This window comes from Panulirus ornatus, chromosome 51, assembly GCF_036320965.1.
Source record: "Panulirus ornatus isolate Po-2019 chromosome 51, ASM3632096v1, whole genome shotgun sequence".
Lineage (NCBI taxonomy): Eukaryota > Metazoa > Arthropoda > Malacostraca > Decapoda > Palinuridae > Panulirus > Panulirus ornatus.
This window is the reverse complement of record NC_092274.1, coordinates 6,204,493-6,227,752: the sequence shown is the minus strand read 5'-3', so window position 1 is coordinate 6,227,752 and position 23,260 is coordinate 6,204,493. Positions and strand designations below refer to the sequence as shown.

Here is a 23,260-nt window from a genome sequence, read left to right as displayed (position 1 = left end):
GGTTGCGAGGTGTGGGCTATGGATAGAGTTATGCGCAGGAGGGTGGATGTGCTGGAAATGAGATGTTTGAGGACAATATGGGGTGTGAGGTGGTTTGATCGAGTAAGTAATGTAAGGGTAAGAGAGATGTGTGGAAATAAAATGAGTGTGGTTGAGAGAGCAGAAGAGGGTGTTTTGAAATGATTTTGTCACTTGGAGAGAATGAGTGAGGAAAGATTGACCAAGAGGATATATGTGTCAGAGGTGGAGGGAACGAGGAGAAGTGGGAGACCAAATTGGAGGTGGAAAGATGGAGTGAAAAAGATTTTGAGTGATCAGGGCCTGACATGCAGGAGGGTGAAAGGCGTGCAAGAAATAGAGTGAATTGGAACGATGTGGTATACCGGGGCCGACATGCTGTCAATGGATTGAACCAGGGCATGTGAAGCATCTGGGGTAAACCATGGAAAGTTGTGTGGGGCCTGGATGTGGAAAGGGAGCTGTGGTTTCGGTGCATTATTACATGACAGCTAAAGAGTGAGTGTGAACAAATGGGGCCTTTGTTGTCTTTTCCTAGCGCTACCTCGCACACATGAGGGGGGAGGGGGTTGTTATTACATGCGTGGCAAGGTGGCGATGGGAATAAATAAAGGCAGACAGTATGAATTATGTACATGTGTATATATGTATATGTCTGTGTGTGTATATATATGTATACATTGATATGTATAGGTATGTATATTTGCGTGTAGACGTGTATGTAGATACATGTGTATGTGGGTGGGTTGGGCCATTCTTTCGTCTGTTTCCTGCGCTACCTCGCTAACGAGGGAGACAGCGACAAAGCAAAATGATAATAATAATAATACATCTGAGAAGTGTAGTTTCTGGTGGATGTATCTCATTTTCTGTTGAAGTAATCATAATTAAGTTGGGAAGGCTGTTGTTTAATGCTCATCAGATTGCTAAGGTGTATATGTATATATTTAGTCAATAAAGTATTGTGTTTACAGGGAAGGGTAAATCTGTTGGTATATGTTGTTGAAGTGTGGTGGGGTATGCTTTTCATTTCTATCTGAGAATGGTGGTTTGTTATGGAGTGGTTTGGATGGGTAGGTTCTAGTGCTGTTACATAGAAATGACATCAAGGAATATTGAGGTGAGACTGCATTAGACACCCATTTCACTATGCAGGCATTGAATGTTTGTGGTTCCCATGCAGCAGGTTATTGTTCTACATGCTGCTTTATGTGGTTTCCAGCTTTGTTATCTTTGATTTCAACAGGGTGGATGACAAGGCTGATGATATGCCATATTTAGGGTGGATCAGATGACCTGTTCGTAAAGGATACTATTGGATTCCCATTGTTACCTTACATGAATCAGATGACTGTTGTCAGATCTTTCACAAACCAGACAACATTCACTAAAAAGAATAGTATCCACACAAGACAACGATACGTCTACTTTCCGCAGCTCCAAATGGATATTCAGAGCATGTATGACCTGACAGCACCTGCACTAGTGTCATAGCTCCCAAGACTCATCTTCTACACTATCTGAGAAGTCTTTCAACCAATAAGAACCTACTATATTCATTCTAAGCTTCCACATTTGTCTTCTATTCTTGATCTGTTTTCGTTTTCTCTCTTATTTTGTATTCCAGGCCCTGCCTTAAAGTAGATTACAGAAAGTATAAGTACTGGATCACAATGCAGGCTTATTTCTGGGTTACATTAGGTTTACTTTCTTAATGATTTAACACCAGTTTTCCTAAGCTTCAAAATAAAAAGGTGGGGGCTTTGAAACCCTGGGAGAACTGAAGGTAAAATAAATAAACCTAACATACACTAGAAATAAGTGCAAAATAAATCTAGTGCAAAATAAATCGAAGTACATTTACCTTTCTGTTCATTATTGGAGCCTTTAGCTCAAATCAAAACATGAATGACAGCATCAATAGCCAAAATCAACATGCATCTGGCTTTTCTTATAACTGTTCAAGCAATCATCATTTGTCCCTGTACTATCTGGGCTATATCAGACTGGGTTGGGCATGGATAAGCCAGATCAGGTTAGCTTAGGTGGGGTTAGGTCATCAGCTAACTTCAAAATGCATACCATACCATTTGAAAGGGCATAGTGTGGTAATTCTTTACTTTCCTTGTATCACTACATTAACAAAAAAAAAAAGAAAGAAAAAAATAACAGCAATGAGAAATCTGTGATGGGAGAATGAGTGCCATATTCAATTACTGTACTTCCCCCTCTTCATTCTAGAATCTTAAATCAATGCCCACAAATTGGGGAGGGCTTTGTAGATCAAGGAAAATGAAGAGCTAAATACATAAATCGAAGCACACGTTGTGATTGAGACCTAACTTATCTAACCTAGCTCAGCATGGGCAAAACCCAATAAAAATAGCATTGTAGCAAGTGAACCTAAAATACCTGACTCCTCCAAAAATAACCCAAGAAAAGCAAGAAGACAGATTTTACCTCACTTCAATGAGCAAGGGAATACACAACAATAACACTCACAGCAACAGCAATACAGCAGCAGCATTCTCCTAGCACCTAGCACAATAAAATCGATATCATTTCAAAACAGAGCTTTTTGAAATCATGGAAGCCACTGTGAAATATACAATTTGATATCAAGCTACGAATTCCCAGCACTAATTTTCTGATGCAATAATGGGTGATAAACCAAAGTAGTCAAATGCACAGTCCATGAAAACTTCTGATATTTGCCTTAAAACAAAGATCCCATACATGAATAGCACATACAAAAACTATCCAAAATTACTTTAAATTCCTTAATCTATGCCTATATCGCACCAATGAAAAGTTGAAACAATACACAAACAAAAGTGCTCATCAAATCAATAACCCTATGATTAATACACAAACATCTAACTACTGAAAAATGCCAAAGCCAGTCTTAAATTTATAGTCCAGAAATGTTTTTGAACAAAACTATAAAAAGACATGAGACAGCCCTAAAATGGTTTGAACTAGCTAGTCATTTCTTAAGTAAAACCCATCTAGTTTCATTAAAACCATCACAAACATATCTACTTGTAATAATAAACTTTCTTCCAAAGAAAATACTACTATATTCAATAATAAATTGGTACAAGGAAAGTATATCATTGCCCACAGTGGTTTTCAAAACCAAGAAAACATGGTAGCAGCTTACAATTAAGCAATTTGCAGCTATGAAACAAAAGTAGAGTTTACAAGCACCACTTTCTGAGTTTTCGAGCTGATAAGTTACAAAGGTTCATAATACTGTATTGCTCCTATCCATTATTCAACCCACGCCCATTTATACTGAGCCCTCATTCTTCCAGCTATATTTGGTTAGGTGAAGTTTTATACATTTATATGTATCCTCACATATCTCCTCTTAGTCATAATCAAAATCTGTGTTGTATAAAATATTTGCACAAAAACTCTAATCATGAAGTGGCACCGCTAAACATAACTTTTATAAAACTTACTCCTTACCTCTCATGTGGCAGCATCAATTAAAAGCTCATATAAAATCAACATTGACCTCATACATTAGATAAAATTCTAAATAAGTGATGCCAGAAAATTAACTGGAATATATAGTAACAGATTTTATTTTGCAACAGTATTATACCGTAAGAATACAATCAGACCTACAGAGCATGATTGGCAGGACCTGTTGTTAATCCTATACTAAAAAGTATGTGAATAGTAGGGAGTGCTATGAAGATATGGGTAAATGTCAGGTTGAATATTATAAAAGGAAGTTACATACATCTAGAAAGGTTGAGAACCTATGAAAATCTCATCTAATTTCTCCTATCAGCTGAGAATGATCTAAAAATACAGTACATTTTTTGGAAATATTCATCTATTATTGTTGTCAAAGCGGGAATTCTATCAGATCTGATTTTGTCAAATTTGTAAAGCACTAATGTGGGCATCAACAGGAAAAATAAGGCTTAGAAACAAACAGATTCATAACAAGAGACAATTATATTTACAAGTTTAAAGTCACTTGTAACATCTTCAGCTGTCTTATGCTGGAATCACATATTGCATTTGACCAGTCTATGTTCCTGTTATTTACATCTGTCAATGTCATGTGTATATGTCATTCATTGGTTGGTTGACTATTCCACTATATGATCAAAGATTTAAGCAAATATAATTTCAAAGTTTTGATTTTTTCTTGCAAAACCCACTGCAATCATGCGTATGACAGTAACAAAACACAATCTCTAAATAATGCACTTCCAAGATCATTCCTTCCTTTCTTGGAGGTTTCCTTACAATTCTCATTTTCTAACCCACTCTTCTCACGAATTTTATTCTTCACCAATAAATACCATTTTTTTCAACGCATTTATACCTAATGACTGACAGATAAAAACCACATAAAAATTAGTTTAGTCATAAACTCAATTGGCAAGCTCCTGTTCCAGCAATTTTACTGCTGACAGTGGGTAGTGTCGCTCCCATGCTTGCTTCAGCATCCCTTTGGAACCTTACATACAGATAAAATCCTAATTTCTATTCTATTTCAAGTACTGTATAATGAATGTTTTACATGTACAGTATATACTTAATCAGTATAAGCAAAATAGGCCTTTCCTTCACCTGTTCCTAGTTCTACCTCAAAAACATAGGAAACAGCAAAAAAAAAGTATGAAAAGATTATTTGTTTACTTATATATAATTATCTGAAGACCAAATTTCTATGAGAGTCTTAGTGTAACCCTGAACAATCTTAAAGGTTCCTGCAGCTCAAGGCTGCACTATTTCTATTACCAGGGAAACGTAGACTCTGTTAGAGTCATAACTTCTTTGACAAGACTGTACTTCCACTGATACAATATCTCTACGGAACGGCTATCTACAGCTCCAGTGCTCCACCCACTCACTGCAAGCCTGTAGGGTAAGGCAGACCCTAATTCCACGGACGCTGCAAATGCAACTTACGGGCCTCTCAGCCATGTTTATATATCTGAACATATAGCATTAAAATCATCTTTACTTAAATGTTTCCCTGCGTACTTCTTTGCGTTTCAAAATGATATTTAAGAAAGACTTGTCCTCCACATATATTTCTGTCATCAAAATGAGATATTGAGAGTATGTTATATGTAGCCATTTTCGAAAGATTCAATGGAAAGCATACATTTTCACTTGTTTCATAACTGGTATACTTTACATCATTATTATCTTAACCTTGCATTTTCCCTTTACATCATGGCCCTCCTTGCTTTCGGGTAATCATTCGACGGTAAGAAATGAGATATTGCAGATAAAACCAAACTCATCATCCCTCACTACCAGTAAATCAATCTAATATCATTCCTTCACATATAATATTCCTAATCATGCTCAGCTACGGTGATTGTATTCTCGAAACACTACACCAGCAATGCAGAGCAAAGCCACTCAATATGCAAAGCTAACAGTAATGCAGAGCTAAGCTCGTCAATTAACCCAACTCTAAACTGGATGACCTGTCATTCATAAAACCCAACGCTCAATGGTCAGGTCAAAGGCCAAACATCATATGTAACTGAAGTTGAATGAGGATGTATGGTCCTACAGTCGTACTCTAGGGTCGCACTGCCACACCCCATAGGTCAACGTGCTCCATCGAATGTACAACGATGGCATAACCACTTAACAACCCTCCCTTCCTAACTACTAGTCTGCTTGTTACACCTAACTCACTCACTCACTCAAACCTGACCTGCAACTGCTGACATGACCACCTTACCTTTCAACCGTGACCTGGCGAAGAGACCGTCTGAAACCACTTAACAACCCTCCCTTCCGAACTACTAGTCTGCTTGTTACACCTATCTCACTCACTCTCAAACCTGACCTGCAACTGCTGACATGACCACCTTACCTTTCAACCGTGACCTGGCGAAGAGACCGTCTGAAACCACTTAACAACCCTCCCTTCCAAACTACTAGTCTGCTTGTTACACCTAACTCATTCACTCACTCAAACCTGACCTGCAACTGCTGACATGACCACCTTACCCTTCGACCGTGACCTGGCAGAGCGACCGTCTGAAAGAGCAAGAGAGACTCTCTCACCCCCCCAGCCCCGCCCCCAACCGGCCTCCTCACCTCTGACCTGGTAGACCGACTGCTGGGAGACCTGACCCTCTGCGTCAAGGATGACGTCGGCCGCCGTGGACACCAGAAGACGCAGTGCCGACGTCACCTGTGTCACTGTAGAGTTGATCCCGGCTGCCACCTCCAACGCCGCCTCGTTCATCACAATTTGGAACACCTTGAGGGAGGGAGGGGGAGGTAGAGATGTCTTCTACCTAATCACCCATCAACCAGATGAGACAGTCAGATGACGCACCATAACAACACTAGCTCCTCGACCCCCTCGTTACTGCCAGCCACGTGACCAATGACCGTTCTCCATCCTTTCTAGGGATATTCAGGCAATATTCGAGACATGAATATTTTACAATAATATATTTAATTACTAGAATATTATTATGATCAGATAAGCTTTAATCAGATTGATATAAATTGGCCAAGAGCTAAAACTGAGGTGGTATGGAATAACCATTTCTTATAATAAATCCATTATTCCTATTTCTCTAAAAATATCATATTTCATATAGGCATCAGGAGCTTAGAATACTAATATCTATGCTATAATATAGAACAATGTCGCAAAATAGTCATTTTCCTTTTCCTTAATAGACGTTTTACTGGATGAAAACGAAGGGCTTCCCTCATTGACCGACCTCACGAGGGAATTCAGGAAGTATATATATTCATATATATGAGAATATATATATGAATATATATACATTTATACACATATTTATATATATAAATTAGGATTTACGATGTTTCGTTGGATTCTCGTCATTATCCCCCATGACGTACCCGGGGTCTCCTCAAAGCGCCTACGTGCGCTCACTTCTTTAACCCAGGGTTTTAACTGAACAAACCTGAGTGAAAATGTCGTCCTGTTCAGTTAAGAGTGTGTGATGCTTTTTCCGTCCACACTTTCATGCTTAGCTGTGCAGTCTTGGCTTCCATAGTTGAAAAAATGAGTGAGAGTGTATGTGTATGTGTATATAGCGGCCATGAGTCCCCTTTGCCAATGACGTGCCAATTGCATTCCAATTATTGCTTTATTTTTTTGGTGTTACTACGCTCTAATTTTATGGATAATCCGCCATCTGTGTCTTCATCTAGTATTATTTCTTATATGCCATTGCGAATATAGAGTCATCATCTTTGGCAGACGATCCACATTACCTTTTTAACAAGGCATATATAACAAAACAGCCAAATAACCCTTCAGTCTACCAAATAGTACGTCATCTTAAATTCCATAATAATAAAAGTTTACACAACAGAAAAAATCAAGTAAATTTACCTCGAAATCCTGCATTCAAACAGCCCGCCGAATGTCAAACAACTTCCCTCCAAAATTGCCTCTGTATAGAGGAAACGACACGTGACATTGAAGTCGTGAAAACAAATGAGGATCGACTTAACGGATTAAGAAGGCTTTTATAGCTTTAAATTCTAATGTAAGTGATGCTAAGAAATATATAAGAAATCCGAACCTAAATGTTTCATCTATAAAGAAGTGCATTCTAGTCATATACAAATTTAATGCAACTGGAGCCATTGGAACAAAGAAAATTCTTGCTATAACTATTGCATATACTTTTTTTTAAGCGAACAAAGGTAAAAGAATTACGTCCATCTATGGTCTTAGAAATCAGCAGGGACCCAGTTGGGATTATCCTTTGGGACAAATTTGCATATTAATTTATCAATGCTTCAAACGTACTAAGTTTTCAGGATACAGCACCATGGAGGCATTCAAGTAGCATTATTCAGCTAAACAAAGGATTTTAGAGTCTAAGCACAATGGTGGCATTTAAGTATCCTCATTTAGCTGGATGAAGAATTTCTTGAGTTTCATAGCTTCCCGAGCCGTTTTCATTCTTACTACCCTGCTACCGTTCTCTTCTCGAATAATGGGTAAACTATTCTAAAGAAATATATTTTTCTTTTTAAGGAATCAGCTACATATGTATTGTTATCCATAACATACATTATTTACGGTATTATATAGGATACCAGTATTCTTTTCCTTATCAAGTTAATTCTAATATTGCGCTGTTTCATAAAAGTAATAATGTACTGTACACCTTTTCAAATGTTGTCTCGTGTTCATCAATCGAAGTGATTCAGCCTTTCAACAGCCAATAAATTAAGTGAAACCGATACATTTAACATATATAAGATATTGATGGAAGGAAATGGTTGGCCTAGCTGAAATGTGAGATGACTGAACATTTTGAAGATATTTTCATATTGCTCATTATCATCATAAATAAACTTTACAGTGTATGAGATGTACAATATTCCTTAAAGTGAATCTGAATACTCCATAGTTTGTATTCATTACTGAAAACAAACTGTGTATTTGAGATTTAAACTTGAAACACTTTTTTTATCGCTGACAATTTTGTGCGCTACATGTGTTTGTTAGCTGTTGGTTAAGCTGGTTGCTGCATGGCCGCGGTGGTCGCTAGCATAACAACAATGTGACTGCTCCTCGCTTGATCCTACCAAGTAAATGAGCAAGCTTAGGTCCGTAGAAGCTAATAAATCTCAAGTACATTGCTTCTTAAAAGAGGAGGACAGCAATTAGCATCAGCATTGGCAGGTATGTAAAACTGATGGCGTAGAATAGTCAAAACAAGACGAGGACATTTATATTCTAGTATGATTACCTTCATAGGGTATATTGATCACTCAGACATGAATATACTGCAAGGAAACTAAACTCCATGGAATATTTTTTTCTTACGTTTCAAAGTTTAACGTAACCCTTTAAGCACAATGGTTTAACTCGTGTACGGAAGTACGACTTTATGGGTATAATGGCTTTCGACGCGACTCCTAACAATCAGGTCGTAGGTCAAACCTCCATACATATGGGTGATTCTGTCGGAATGAAAACTTGAATAAACACTTACCCATGAGTCAAAGTTACTCACGGGTCATGATAAACAGTTACTCGTGGGTCATGATAAAATGTTACTCAAGAATTATGAATAGTGTTAAATGACCATGTCTCACTGGGCTTTATTCTTGTATGAAGTTATATAAGCTTGATGGTATGATTAGAACTTGCCATTGCCATTTTATGTGCTCCCTTTGTTTCAAAAAGTATTCATGGAGCCTTTAGAAATATTCATCTAATTAGGTTCTACCTGTCATTTAAGCTCATTTCTCTCTTTAGTATGACCAGCAGAAGTTTGAAAAAGTTTTCGCTTCATTCTGTCATAACTTTCAAAGGTATATCTAAATGTGAAGATATGTTTCATTCATGAAATATATATTTAAATCGATTATTTTCAGCCATTCAGAATTAAGTAGCTACGTACTATGCTCACCTGTTGTGACTTTTTCCATCATCTGGATTATCGAACTTTGAACATATTAAGTTTAAGTTTAATCGGTTAAGACATCACATTCCTTTGATGTAAACTTATCAGATAGATACTTTGCTTGCAGTGAACTTTTTCTTTGTTATGCATTCTTGTAAATTATAAGTGACAATTTTCACCATGTACGTACATTAACACAAATGTTACCACACAGAGTTGTGTACCTTAACAAGAACGGAAACATTCAAGCATACAAATGGATATCATGGAAGAGGAGACGGCAACAGGAAGTCCCTCAGCAGGTTCAGCACACCTTAATACTGAACTTCCCCAGCCTAATGTGCCTCATCTTTCATCCATAAACAGTACATCTGTGGAGTGTGTCAACAACAGGGATTCGGTCTCTTTTATCACTGGCGACACATCTGTTGCACCAAATGAGATTCCCACAGATCATGTTTTGACCACCGTGGATAAAATCATTCCTACCACCACAGTCTCTGCTGTTGGTACCACAGGCACTGTTTTAAACACCACCAATACAACGGATACATATTTTCAAGCTACTGAGGACTCAGCCAGAGGAAGAACTACCACCACCCATACTGACACACTTCTGGCCAATACAGACACAGCCATAATGACCACGGGCACAACTTCACCCACCACAAATTCAGTCAACATTAAAGCAGTCACACCCACCTCTTCTACAATCCAACCTACCTCCTCCACATCAAAGACCACTTCTGATGTAGTCTTACCCTTGACAAATGAAGCTTCAGACCCCACTTCAGAGACGGCTGACTTGACCGGTACAACCTTAGTTACAGACACAACCCTTACCATGGAAGGCATTGCTCAAACAGATACAGTCTCAACCATGACCTGCACAGCCTCTCCCACTGCAGTTTCTCTTCCAAATGCCATGGACACAGGTGTAATCACCTCAGAAATAGTCACACCTACTCCTTCTAAAGCCACAATCAACACTAAAAAAGTTACACCCATCCCTTCTGTGGCTGGAGTCAACACTGAAAAAGTTACATTTACTCCTCCTACAGCTGTACTCAACACTGAAATAGTCACAACAATTCCTTCTAAGGCTGCAGTCAACACTGAAAAAGTGACAACTACCCCTTCTACAGCTGCAGTCAACACTGACGTAGTCACACCTGCCCCTTCAGCATTCCCAGATACCACTCCAAATTCAAAGATAACAAATGTAATGCCATCCTTGACAAATAAAAATGCCACCACAGACACAGCTATGACAATGAAAGGCACAGGTCTAACAACCACAGATGCAGTCCTAGCTCAAACAGCAGGAAGTATAACCACAGCTAAAGCTGCTGTGGACCCACCTGTGACAGGTGCACCTTCAACAGCCATTCACAAATCCTTGGGAGCTACAAATGTATCACCATCATCTCTTTCGAACAGCAATTCCCCACAGATTGTTGGTACTGCTGTGGAACGAGATGATGCCACTGGATGTTCCCCAAGCCTCCAGAGTTCTAGCCAGGTAATTAATTCAATTTTGTAAGTATTGAATTAGTATTTGAATATTTTAAAATGTTAGTTTTTGATTAATTACTGACTTTTCAATTACTCCTCTCTTTTCTCGTATATCCTTGCTTGTTTATCCAATAATTGGAGAGCTGTTGATTTCCATTCACCATACTTTCCATTTACACTTCCTTGATTTCAGCAACTTGTTTACCCTTTGGAGATTGAGACCAAAGATCTTCAGTTCATATTAGTAGATCAGGCTTTTGATGGCTACAATCTACAGTAATCATTACTATTCATTTGATCAAGTATACTCTTTTGATTGTCTAGTTTTATCTTAAGGGTACCCTATGGTTAGGCTGGTATATACCTATTGTAAGCCATAAGGTAATTTTGATATCCTTGAACCATGTATGATAATGTTTTCTTATATACAAATGGTATCCTTACTTTCATTGAGATTATTTTACAATGTCTAGTACATGTCTCACTACAGTTTGATATTCTACTGTTGTATTGGTTTAGGGCCAGGATTACGATGCCGTACCTGGGCGATTCAAAGGATTTCACTTATTTTGGTTCCTGACTTTTCAGTGCTGGCTGTAACATTTTTTTTGCACATCTTCTAGTTCTGCAGTTTCATTACCCTCACAGGGTGACAGGTTGCATCATTGTCAGTGGAGAAGGAGTACAATCTTATTGAACTCCCCATTCCAGAGCAGATCATCATTTCCCCACAACTGATTGTAGCCAACTTTGAAGCTATAGGAACCTTATAAAAAGGGCCCTAGGGTTATATGTGATACTACAGTAATTAAACTGTCTGCTGTTTTTATTTTCTCCAATGCAGACGTGGGAAAACTAGTTTCCCATACACACAATACTTTGGACAAATACTCCATAATTGTTGATAGCATGGGCACTAACTTCATTAATAGTAAAAATGGAAATTATATTTTATTATTTTATTTTGCTTTGTCGCTGTCTCCCGCGTTTGCGAGGTAGCGCAAGGAAACAAACGAAAGAAATGGCCCAACCTACCCCCATACACATGTATATACATACACGTCCACACACGCAAATATACATACCTATACATCTCAATGTACACATATATATACACACACAGACACATAAATATATACCCATGCACACAATTCACAGTGTCTGCCTTTATTCATTCCCATCGCCACCTCGCCACACATGGAATACCATCCCCCTCCCCCCTCATGTGAGCGAGGTAGCGCTAGGAAAAGACAACAAAGGCCCCATTCGTTCACACTCAGTCTCTAGCTGTCATGCAATAGTGCACCGAAACCACAGCTCCCTTTCCACATCCAGGCCCCACACAACTTTCCATGGTTTACCCCAGATGCTTCACATGCCCTGATTCAATCCACTGACAGCACGTCAACCCCGGTATACCACATCGATCCAATTCACTCTATTCCTTGCCCGCCTTTCACCCTCCTGCATGTTCAGGCCCCAATCACTCAAAATCTTTTTCACTCCATCTTTCCACCTCCAATTTGGTCTCCCACTTCTCCTTGTTCCCTCCACCTCCGACACATATATCCTCTTGGTCAATCTTTCCTCACTCGTTCTCTCCATGTGCCCAAACCATTTCAAAGCACCCTCTTCTGCTCTCTCAACCACGCTCTTTTTATTTCCACACATCTCTCTTACCCTTACATTACTTACTCGATCAAACCACTTCACACCACACATTGTCCTCAAACATCTCATTTCCAGCACATCCACCCTCCTGCGCACAACTCTATCCATAGCCCACGCCTCGCAACCATACAACATTGTTGGAACCACTATTCCTTCAAACGTACCCATTTTTGCTTTCCGAGATAATGTTCTGGACTTCCAAACATTCTTCAAGGCTCCCAGGATTTTCGCCCCCTCCCCCACCCTATGATTCACTTCCGCTTCCATGGTTCCATCCGCTGCCAGATCCACTCCCAGATATCTAAAACACTTTACTTCCTCCAGTTTTTCTCCATTCAAACTTACCTCCCAATTGACTTGACCCTCAACCCTACTGTACCTAATAACCTTGCTCTTATTCACATTTACTCTTAACTTTCTTCTTTCACACACTTTACCAAACTCAGTCACCAGCTTCTGCAGTTTCTCACAAGAATCAGCCACCAGCGCTGTATCATCAGTGAACAACAACTGATTCACTTCCCAAGCTCTCTCATCCACAACAGACTTCATACTTGCCCCTCTTTCCAAAACTCTTGCATTCACCTCCCTAACAACCCCATCCATAAACAAATTAAACAACCATGGAGACATCACACACCCCTGCTGCAAACCTACACTCACTGAGAACCAATCACTTTCCTCTCTTCCTACACGTACACATGCCTTACATCCTCGATAAAAACTTTTCACTGCTTCTAACAACTTGCCTCCCACACCATATATTCTTAATACCTTCCACAGAGCATCTCTATCAACTCTATCATATGCCTTCTCCAGATTCATAAATGCTACATACAAATCCATCTGCTTTTCTAAGTATTTCTCACATACATTCTTCAAAGCAAACACCTGATCCACACATCCTCTACCACTTCTGAAACCACACTGCTCTTCCCCAATCTGATGCTCTGTACATGCCTTCACCCTCTCAATCAATACCCTCCCATATAATTTACCAGGAATACTCAACAAACTTATACCTCTGTAATTTGAGCAGTCACTCTTATCCCCTTTGCCTTTGTACAATGGCACTATGCACGCATTCCGCCAATCCTCAGGCACCTCACCATGAGTCATACATACATTAAATAACCTTACCAACCAGTCAACAATACAGTCACCCCCTTTTTTAATAGATTCCACTGCAATACCATCCAAACCTGCTGCCTTGCCGGCTTTCATCTTCCGCAAAGCTTTTACTACCTCTTCTCTGTTTACCAAATCATTTTCCCTAACCCTCTCACTGTGCACACCACCTCGACCAAAACACCCTATATCTGCCACTCTATCATCAAACACATTCAACAAACCTTCAAAATACTCACTCCATCTCCTTCTCACATCACCACTACTTGTTATCACCTCCCCATTTGCGCCCTTCACTGAAGTTCCCATTTGCTCCCTTGTCTTACGCACTTTATTTACCTCCTTCCAGAACATCTTTTTATTCTCCCTAAAATTTAATGATACTCTCTCACCCCAACTCTCATTTGCCCTCTTTTTCACCTCTTGCACCTTTCTCTTGACCTCCTGTCTCTTTCTTTTATACATCTCTCACTGAATTGCATTTTTTCCCTGCAAAAATCGTCCAAATGCCTCTCTCTTCTCTTTCACTAATAATCTTACTTCTTCATCCCACCACTCACTACCCTTTCTAATCAACCCACCTCCCACGCTTCTCATGCCACAAGCATCTTTTGCGCAATCCATCACTGATTCCCTAAATACATCCCATTCCTCCCCCACTCCCCTTACTTCCATTGTTCTCACCTTTTTCCCTTTTGTACTCAGTCTCTCCTGGTACTTCCTCACACAAGTCTCCTTCCCAAGCTCACTTACTCTCACCACCTCTCGGCACATTAACATCCAAAAGTCTCTCTTTCGCGCACCTGTCAATTAACACGTAATCCAATACACTCTCTGGCCATCTCTCCTACTTACATACGTATACTTATGTATATCTCGCTTTTTAAACCAGGTATTCCCAATCACCAGTCCTTTTTCAGCACATAAATCTACAATCTCTTCACCATTCCCATTTACAACACTGAACACCCATGTATACCAATTATTCCCTCAGCTGCCACATTACTCACCCTTGCATTCAAATCACTCATCACTATAACCCGGTCTTGTGCATCAAAACCACAAACACACTCATTCAGCTGCTCCCAAAACACTTGCCTCTCATGATCTTTCTTCTCATGCCCAGGTGCATATGCACCAATAATCACCCATCTCTCTCCATCAACTTTCAGTTTTACCCATATTAATCGAGAAATGGAAATATGGTAAGTAATAGCACCAACTTAGCCAATAGCTAAACAACAGCTTAACCAGTGCTTGTATTCAACCTTTTTGAGGCATATTAAAACAGTAGGTAGGGACATAATTAACAAAAGTGAGAATGAAAATGGATTTGAATTTGAAAGATGTATATGAAATATTGAGTTAGATTGTATGATATTTATTTCAGAGAAAGGAAAACGTTTTGGCCTCCAGTGCTCTGTCACTCTTGACAAGTTATGGAATATCTGACAGCGATGAAGATTGTGATAGCGATAACATGGACACAAGCTGTGATAATACCAAAACTGAAGAAGTGCTGGTTAATGGTACTCTAGAAAATGTCACTTCACATGTGTCCCCTGAACCTCAGGGTGATACTATAATGAAACCCATCTGTGAGTTTTCAAGTCTGAGTAGTGATCAGAGTAATCATCCATCACAGGTTAACCAGACATTAAGTAATGGAGTTGTTGATGATGAGAGTAGATGTGACACTCCAGATCTTGATATCATAGTTTCTGGTAGCTACAGATACACAATTGATGTTGGAAGTGGAACTGATGACTCAGAGGATGATTCAGAGTCATCTTCGTCAGAGCGTGAGAGTTCATCGGCTGAAAGTCAAGCAAGTTCTTCAGGAACTGCTGAGGTGGAAGTTCTTTCACAGACAGAAAAGTAGGTGAATTGCGCTATTAAGAGTAGTTGAGTTTTTGAAATATTATTGTAGATGTGCGATTACGAATTAACAGGATGGAACATTGTCTGTTGGAAAAATTTATTTCAAAGGATGAAGAATGAGTGTATATGTTTTATGCATGTATGGGTGGCAGATGGGAATAGATGTGCATGTTTCTGAGAAGACAGAGTTTGTGTGATTACCTGTTTGTGTATAAGAAGCTGGAGCTTCTCACACACAGATTCCCCATCTTTTGTGTGATATGCAAAACTCTATTTTGTACTTCCTAGTGTATTACATTGCTAATTTTATGTTCAGAAGTCTTAAAGGGCTACCCTCCATTATATTGCATAACATTAAGAATACTATTGTTAATAATACAATATATAATGTGACACTACTAGTAGTCTTCATTCATTGGGATAGTTAGTAGTTGGGTGTATTTTTAAGTGGACTAATTGGCATGATTTTTTTCAAAGAGCAGAATGTTTTACATTTTACTTAATGTATAACCGATGTTCTTGTTTGGTTTAGTCATTGGATTTGGTCTTTATACATGAGCTGCCAGTTATGTAAAGCTTACATGACTTTTTTGGGTATTCAGCACATAAAATCGATATTGTGTTATCTAGAGGTAGAGGTTCACCATAAATAAAATGATGTACTAGTGGTCTACTAATATATGTTGTTGAACAATTCATCAGAGTTGTGGTGCAAAAAAAGCGCAGAACCAAGCGAGATCTTCTTCTGACTCCAGGGGAGCTGCTGATAGAGGATCTGCCTCCCATTGAGGATTTACACATATCTGTGCCTGAGGAACAAGTTCGGCCTATAGGGACAATATTCAGCATTGTTGAACAGCAAGGTTAGTAGTGAGCATATCGTTCGTCAGAAAAATGGTGTCTCATGCTACATAGGCAAATGTTATCTTCCTCTGTTACCTTTTTGTATCTTCTCTAATTGTTAAGCATGATATTCAGATCTTTTGTCTTCTTCATCCATTTAACATTGTTCAACTTAATACTGAGAAATTATACAATGTATTGTTTATCCATTAACCCAAGTGTTAAGCTTTATATTCAGACCTTATGTCTTTCTACATATTTTGAACCGAAAAAGCAAGCCTCTTTTTCTATTGCATTACACTTACCACCTAGAATGAAACATTCTTAGTGTATAACTGCTGTGAAATATATTAAATAAAATGTGTTTCCAGTGGTTGTCGAAGCCTTTCCCAACATCCCAGCAATAGACTTAGACTCGGTGCTGTTCCTGGATCATGGCAACAGAGCACTAGGGCAAATATTTGATGTATTTGGCCCCGTACAACAACCATTTTATGTGGTGCGCTTCAATTCTGCTGAACATGTGAGAGGCTATAAGATTGATCCTGGAGACCTAGTTTACTTTGCCCCCAGCACAGAACACACCAACTTTGTTGTCATTGATGAGCTTATGAAGTAAGTCATTTTACCTGTTTTTACCAATGTTTTTGCACAATTTTTGTGGTCTTGTCTTACTTTTTGCATCTCAGAACATGCTTTGAAATTGTCCTTTCATCTCGGCTTTATATCCCATTTTCCACCTGCGTATTTTTTGCACAGGCTAATGGTTTGGGCAGCACTGCTTGCTGGAAGGCTCTAAATACAGTGCAAAAGAATCACAATTCTGAAAGTCTTTGAAAAGTTCTTCAAATAGCATGCTTGTATCCCATCAGCAAAACTATAACATGTCAACATACAGTCCTGTACAGATGTCACTTCATTTCCTTCCATTTGCATCTTTGGATTATAACAAAGTTGTTTTTGAGCTTTCATGGCTGTGGCTGGCATGCAGAAAATAAAACAGTTTTCAAATTGAGAGGGTAATTTACATTTCTTTTTTTTTATTGTTGAAAAGGCTTCTGATCTTGTGTTAGCTATATAAGGGATTTTAGACTGGCTTTGTTCTCATTAATGATGTATTCAAGTTTCTTTAATTAACCCTTTCATTGTAACTATTTTCTACTGTATGCTAAGCGTGTGGGAGATTCTCAACTATTCAAAAAAATTACCTCCATTAGTTTGTTATTACCATCAACTAGAATATAATTTTCTCCATAAGAGGATATACAATGCAAAGTGGTGAAACATTGTGTACACATACTACATCTCTTTAAACTTATGCTACTTCAGTGCTACACATACATGAAATGCTAAGACTACTGAATGGCATATGTAGTGAGGTTCGAGGTATTTTGGAAGTGTTTTTGTCAAAAATAAATATGATTCCCTTGGGTTTTGTCTTTAATGTCTGTTATTTTGTAGAGTATCATAGCTTCACAAAGTATGACATAACAAGAGGAGTGCAGATCTTATACAGGTTTCCTAGACATCGTTATATAGTCTAACCAGTGTATGAAAAAAGTTTGGGTATGATATCCAATAACAATCATTGTATGCCACTACATGCGTCACTGGACGGCTGTATATTTTGCCTTGAGGAAGAGACTGGCAATTCATTGATTTTAATTATATTCATCCCAGCCACAGTGAACAGAACATATCACGATGTATACGTAATGGCAACAGTGAATGGTATAATGTTTATTATGAGAGATGGTAACTGAATTAGAGAAAGAATACAAATGAGCAGATTGACAGTTGATTAAGAGGGAAAAGTAAATGAAAATATTAAGTATGCATTTGTAAACATGGTTGTTGGAAGAGATCATATTAGGTATTAATAACTCCAGGACCCTTCTCCAAGGGATCTTGCAACTTAAAGGCTGTGCTGCAATCATTAACAGGAAAGTGATGGTCTCCTTTGGAGTGAGAAAATCTTTGATGCGATGATACAACCTTCCTGGAAGTTACTTATCACACATGGTGTGACCACAAGCAGTTATATTCTGGTAATACTGTGGAAGACAAGGGGTGAATCAAATAATTTGTACTTTCAGCGTCAATACACAGAATTAGAACATATAATTAGTTGGGGGGAACCATAGAATGGTCTGTGGGTCTTAGCTGTGATATGGCTTTGGTTTTGCTGCATTGTACGACTGCTAGAGACTGGTAATGAGAAGTCATTCTGTATCTGTTCTCAACCAACACTGTTTTGCTAACTCAGGAAACAGCAAACATGTATGAAGCAAATATAAGGAATGAGATAGAAGGATGGCAGGTGATGAATTTTTAGTTCACATTATAAATTTGTTTCCATGATGCTTCAATATAATCCATTAGTTTTTATGAGTTTAAATGAAATGGAGACTGTAACCAATTCTTTGCTCCCTACAGCCATAGATTTAGTTAAGCTCTTGTAATTGCTCTTCATCTTGCTAGTATTTTTTGTCATTTTTTCCATTAACATACAGCAGAGGTGACTTTACAAAAATGCATAAATTTCATTAATGTTCTTTTGCATGACTCATGTACCAACACATCTCATTCTTTGCATGCTCCACTCGCTCAGGGTTACACCTTGAGTGAAAAGTCACCTGTGACGAGGCTGTATCATTAAGAGTACAGTGTTGTCAAAGAACTTCTCTTCAGTAGAGTTCACATTTCCCTGCTACAGGTTGTAGTGCAACCTTGGGCTGTAAGAACTTATGGAAAGAGATCCAGTGTAACACTGGGACTCTGTCTAAGACAGGGATTGTGGGGTAATTATAAATAAATATACAGATGATTGAATTATCTGTACAGATATCAGTCCTCCTTCCAGTTTGTAATTTAACATTACTGATTGTCAAAAAGTAAGTCAATGTAAATTCTTAGTGGCATCTTGTGTTTCAGACTCAAGGGTAGTGATGCTTCTGGGTTAACAGGCAATGAGCTGATGCCATATGAATGCCAAGATTTCTCTGATGATGAAGAAGAAGCAAGAGCATTAAGGGGGCCCAAGCAAACTAAGGTATGTGCTGCTCGAGTGAGAAAAAGTTGAATAACATGATACACATTAGTCATTTCTCAGTTTGTAGATCCTGGTTTTGTTTGAATATGATTCATATAATTGGTTATCACTGTCCTGTAAATCTTGCTGCTTGAAGATGATGTATTTTGTATGTAGATCATGATTCGTCTTTAACATTTCATTGTTGTTATTATGTGATTTCAATATGAAATACATCTCTGCTTGGTTCTCGTAGTGAAATATAGTTAGAAGAAGGAAATATTTATTTAGCTGTATTAGATGTTCAGTTCAGTTTTATTAAAGTTGATCTAATACTTATAGCAGGGTAGCAAATCTACCCTAGGGAATTGAGCAACTTACCCTCTTGCCATCCAGCAGGGTTTCAACTAAGAACCTGTTTTGCAAAGTTAATTTCCACATGTTGCAAACCTGTGCACATTACTTGATATATCCTTTATATCTCGCAGCTGCTTAAACTTAATATACAAACTTTCCCAGGGCATATAGCATACATCAGCTTCACACGACTTAATGTCCACAAGACTTAAGTTCCTTCCCCTCATCTCTGTCTCTTCTCTTTCTTTTGATATGCTTTTTCTCATTCCATGTTCACTGCCTGTACCTCCATATGACACTTTTAGGTGTTCATTACTTTGTCATTATTTTACACACAAGAATTATCCCAATCATGCATCATCTACTTCAGGTACAGTATGCATGATTCATGCATTTCAAAAGAATCTCTTTGTACTAGTTGGTGCATGGTAAATGTTTGAATAATTAGTTACTGTTTTACACGGTATTTCTTACAGTACACTTCTTCCACAAACGAGTTCCAGCCTCAGAAAAAACGTGGTCGTGGACAAGTTCACACTCGAGGTCGTGGACGTGGTCATAGTGAAACTGTTGGAGAAAATAGTGATCACAATCCTTTTAGGGGACGTGGGATGGTCTCAAGAGGTCATCATAGGTTTGGCCACCCAACTATGATGCAGCCAAGGTTTGGCCCACGAGGGCCTCCACCTTTCCCGTTAGGGCCACCTGACTGTATGCATGGTCCACCCATAAGGCCTCCCCCACCGTTTATTCAGGGATCTCCAAGAATGCCTCAGAATCCTGGGTCATATGAACCGAGACCTTTCTCTCATTTCCAAAACCAGATGGAAATGGCAGGTGGTCAAGAAATGGCCATGATACCTCCTGTGGATGAGAGGTATCATGATGGTCCTCCCCCAAATACAGGTGGTTGGCCACAACCACCACCTTTACAGTTTGGGGGGCCACCACAGTTTACAATTCCTCGAGGATGCATTCCTTCCCCAGATGTGGCTAGTCCACCTGGTATCCCTAGCCATCCACATACCTCTTCTCCTTCCCCAACAGGAAATTCATTTCAGCATAGGGATCCACCAGGAACTTTCAATGAAATGATGCATTCTCATCCTCCAGCATCCCCAGGAGTTGAACCTGTAAGAGCTGGGGAAAGAGGGTGGTTCCCCCAGCAACTGGCAGAATCCCACATGCTACCACCACCTGACCAATACCCTCCACCCCCATTACACAACATACCACCCCCAGCTCCACCACATAGCATGCCACCACCAACAGCATACAGCATGCCACCACCATTTCCATCACATAACATGCCACCACCACCTGTAGCACCCAACATGCCAACCTTACCACCTGCATCTCACCCACCACCACCACCTCCTCAAGTACCATTTGATCCTACCCAACTTCCACCACCATTACCTTCTGCTACTTATTTTGGATGAATTTTTGTAGCATATTTGAAGAAAAATTGTTTACATCTGTGATTCATGTTTTTTCTTTCATCCTTTTTGTGATTTTCTGAAGATTTTCTGGTGTTGGTGCAGTAAGTGTGACAGCTAGAAAGTGGATGCAAGTGACTGAGGCTATTCCTTCATTTGTTCCTGGCATTACCATGCTAATGTGGGAAATGGCAAACATGTATGAGGAATTATCAATATTCATCTCATGTTGATTTTACTGATAAATTGCTTAAAGTGTACCTGGAAACTTGCATATTTGAAGGACTTCAGTTGAAATGCAATAAAACTGAATTGCAAATTTAGCACACCATTGGCCAATTGTCCAAGTTATATCACTCTGTGTAAAGAGGTACTCATGGTGTGGAAAGATGGTGTGTACTAATGATACAATATTGACTGACACGGACACAAGAATTATAAGAAAGGGATCATGAAAGGAAAGTTTGATATGAATGTCAATGATTGTGAAACATTGTTTCTGAGAAAGGATTTAGTGTGTTTATTTATGTCTCTATAATTATTATTATTCCATTCCCAGTTTAATTGAGTGCATTAAGTTAATACAACCTCTGTACATACACAACTCATTCTCAGTTTGTTAAAGTGAAACATGGATCTTTGTATGTATAAAAGTGCTCCAGGCATTTTAACTGTATTCACTCAATTGTTTTGTCATGTGAGACCAATGTGTCTATTCATAAGAAAAAGGCTACCATTGCATCTTCATCTGAAATATCCCCATCCCTGATCAATTATCTGGCATACATTTGTTTATCTCTACTGCAGCCTGTCATCAGCCATATGGTCTACATGACCATACCATCCTAAAAGATTTTCATACATGTCTTTCTGATGACTTCTCACAACATAGCCATTTCACATCTTTATTTTGTATATCATCTTAATTCCAAATATACTTGGCAAATTATTCACATCCACTTTTTATTTTTAACCTATCCTGACCTGTATTACTCGGCTCTGACATTCATATATCAGTGTTAGAAAAAGTACTTCTTTAAGCAAGCTTCTTGCTCACACTATTTTCCTTTCATCTGAGCTTTCAGAGCACTCCTACGTTTTTCTACCTTACATGACTCTCCTTTCAATTTCATCTTCCCAACTGTCTTTGCTAAACTTTGTTACCAACAACTTCCAGCTCGTCATGCAACCTTATATCATGCTCTGAAATGTCTCTCAAGAACTAGTGAAACAGGTGAATTTCCTGTAGAGTGGATCTGGAAAGTGTGCACATAAGCATGAAAATTTCTTGTTTTTGAAAGAAATGGTCTGTCATAGTATGAGTGGAGGAGGGTTAAAAGTTGAGAGTCTAGATGTTTAGAAATGATGATTAGCCAGAATGGTAATAAGGTAACTGATAAATATAGTTATGCAAGGGTGAAGAATTGGAGGTGCACTGAAGTCTCTGATGAATGGAAAGAACTGTAAAGTGTGCATGATAGACTGCTTGTCCTACTTATGATGTAAGTTAGTGAAATCGCTTTTCTTTCAACTGATAGTAAATATCCCTGGGGATTGGGAAAATTAGTACTAGCCTTGTATCTCCTGCATGTTGTAAAGGTGAGTAAGAGGGATGGGAGTGGAGGGCTGGAAGTCTTTTCCTGTATTGCTTTCCAAAAGAAGGAACAGAAGAGCCGAATTGGGATAATTTGTTCTCTAAGACTTGGTCATCAATTCTCGATGCTACCTTGCTCACACAGGAAATAGCAGCCATGTATGAAAAAAAGGAAAAATACTAAAGATTAGAGCAGTAAAAATGGATAATATTCATAATCATACTGTAATTAGGAAAATAAGGTAAACAATGAAGATTTGCAAAAGGTATTCAGTACAAAGAAATTGTTAAAACAACACACAGATGAAATTCTTTTAAAGTAGTATGGCCATGTATGACATGATAAGATGGTCAAGAATACAGAGAG

The 23,260-nt window shown here is 38.7% G+C and overlaps 2 protein-coding genes across 6 annotated transcripts in view; one reads left to right on the top strand and one right to left on the bottom strand.

Moving 5' to 3' along the window:
• The window catches only part of Gint3 (GDI interacting protein 3), a 53,474-nt gene extending 47,072 nt beyond the window's left edge, over nucleotides 1-6,402 (bottom strand). For 2 of the 5 annotated variants that reach the window (XM_071691967.1, XM_071691968.1), the window contains exon 1: nucleotides 6,115-6,400. The gene's annotated coding sequence lies outside the window, so the exon portion shown is untranslated. Of the gene's footprint in view, nucleotides 1-6,114 lie in introns of all 5 variants that reach the window. The other 3 variants (XM_071691966.1, XM_071691969.1, XM_071691970.1) reach the window with 3 other exon arrangements.
• A 2,146-nt stretch (nucleotides 6,403-8,548) lies between these two features.
• LOC139764897 (uncharacterized) lies at nucleotides 8,549-22,252 on the top strand. The gene is made up of 7 exons (XM_071691960.1): nucleotides 8,549-8,707; nucleotides 9,649-10,956; nucleotides 15,139-15,626; nucleotides 16,332-16,492; nucleotides 16,844-17,087; nucleotides 19,407-19,524; nucleotides 20,337-22,252. The coding sequence occupies exons 2-7, from the start codon at nucleotides 9,691-9,693 to the stop codon at nucleotides 21,300-21,302; spliced, it is 3,243 nt and encodes a 1,080-aa protein (XP_071548061.1). The 5' UTR covers nucleotides 8,549-8,707; nucleotides 9,649-9,690; the 3' UTR covers nucleotides 21,303-22,252.
• The last annotated feature ends 1,008 nt before the right edge of the window (nucleotides 22,253-23,260 follow it).

Excerpts from the sequence above, each read along its gene's own strand:
- LOC139764897 (XM_071691960.1), top strand. The coding sequence starts at position 9,691 with ATGGATATCATGGAAGAGGAGACGGCAACAGGAAGTCCCTCAGCAGGT. Across the intron at positions 10,957-15,138 it reads GCCTCCAGAGTTCTAGCCAG|AGAAAGGAAAACGTTTTGGC; the intron begins GTAATTAATTCA and ends TATTTATTTCAG. Across the intron at positions 19,525-20,336 it reads GGGGGCCCAAGCAAACTAAG|TACACTTCTTCCACAAACGA; the intron begins GTATGTGCTGCT and ends TATTTCTTACAG.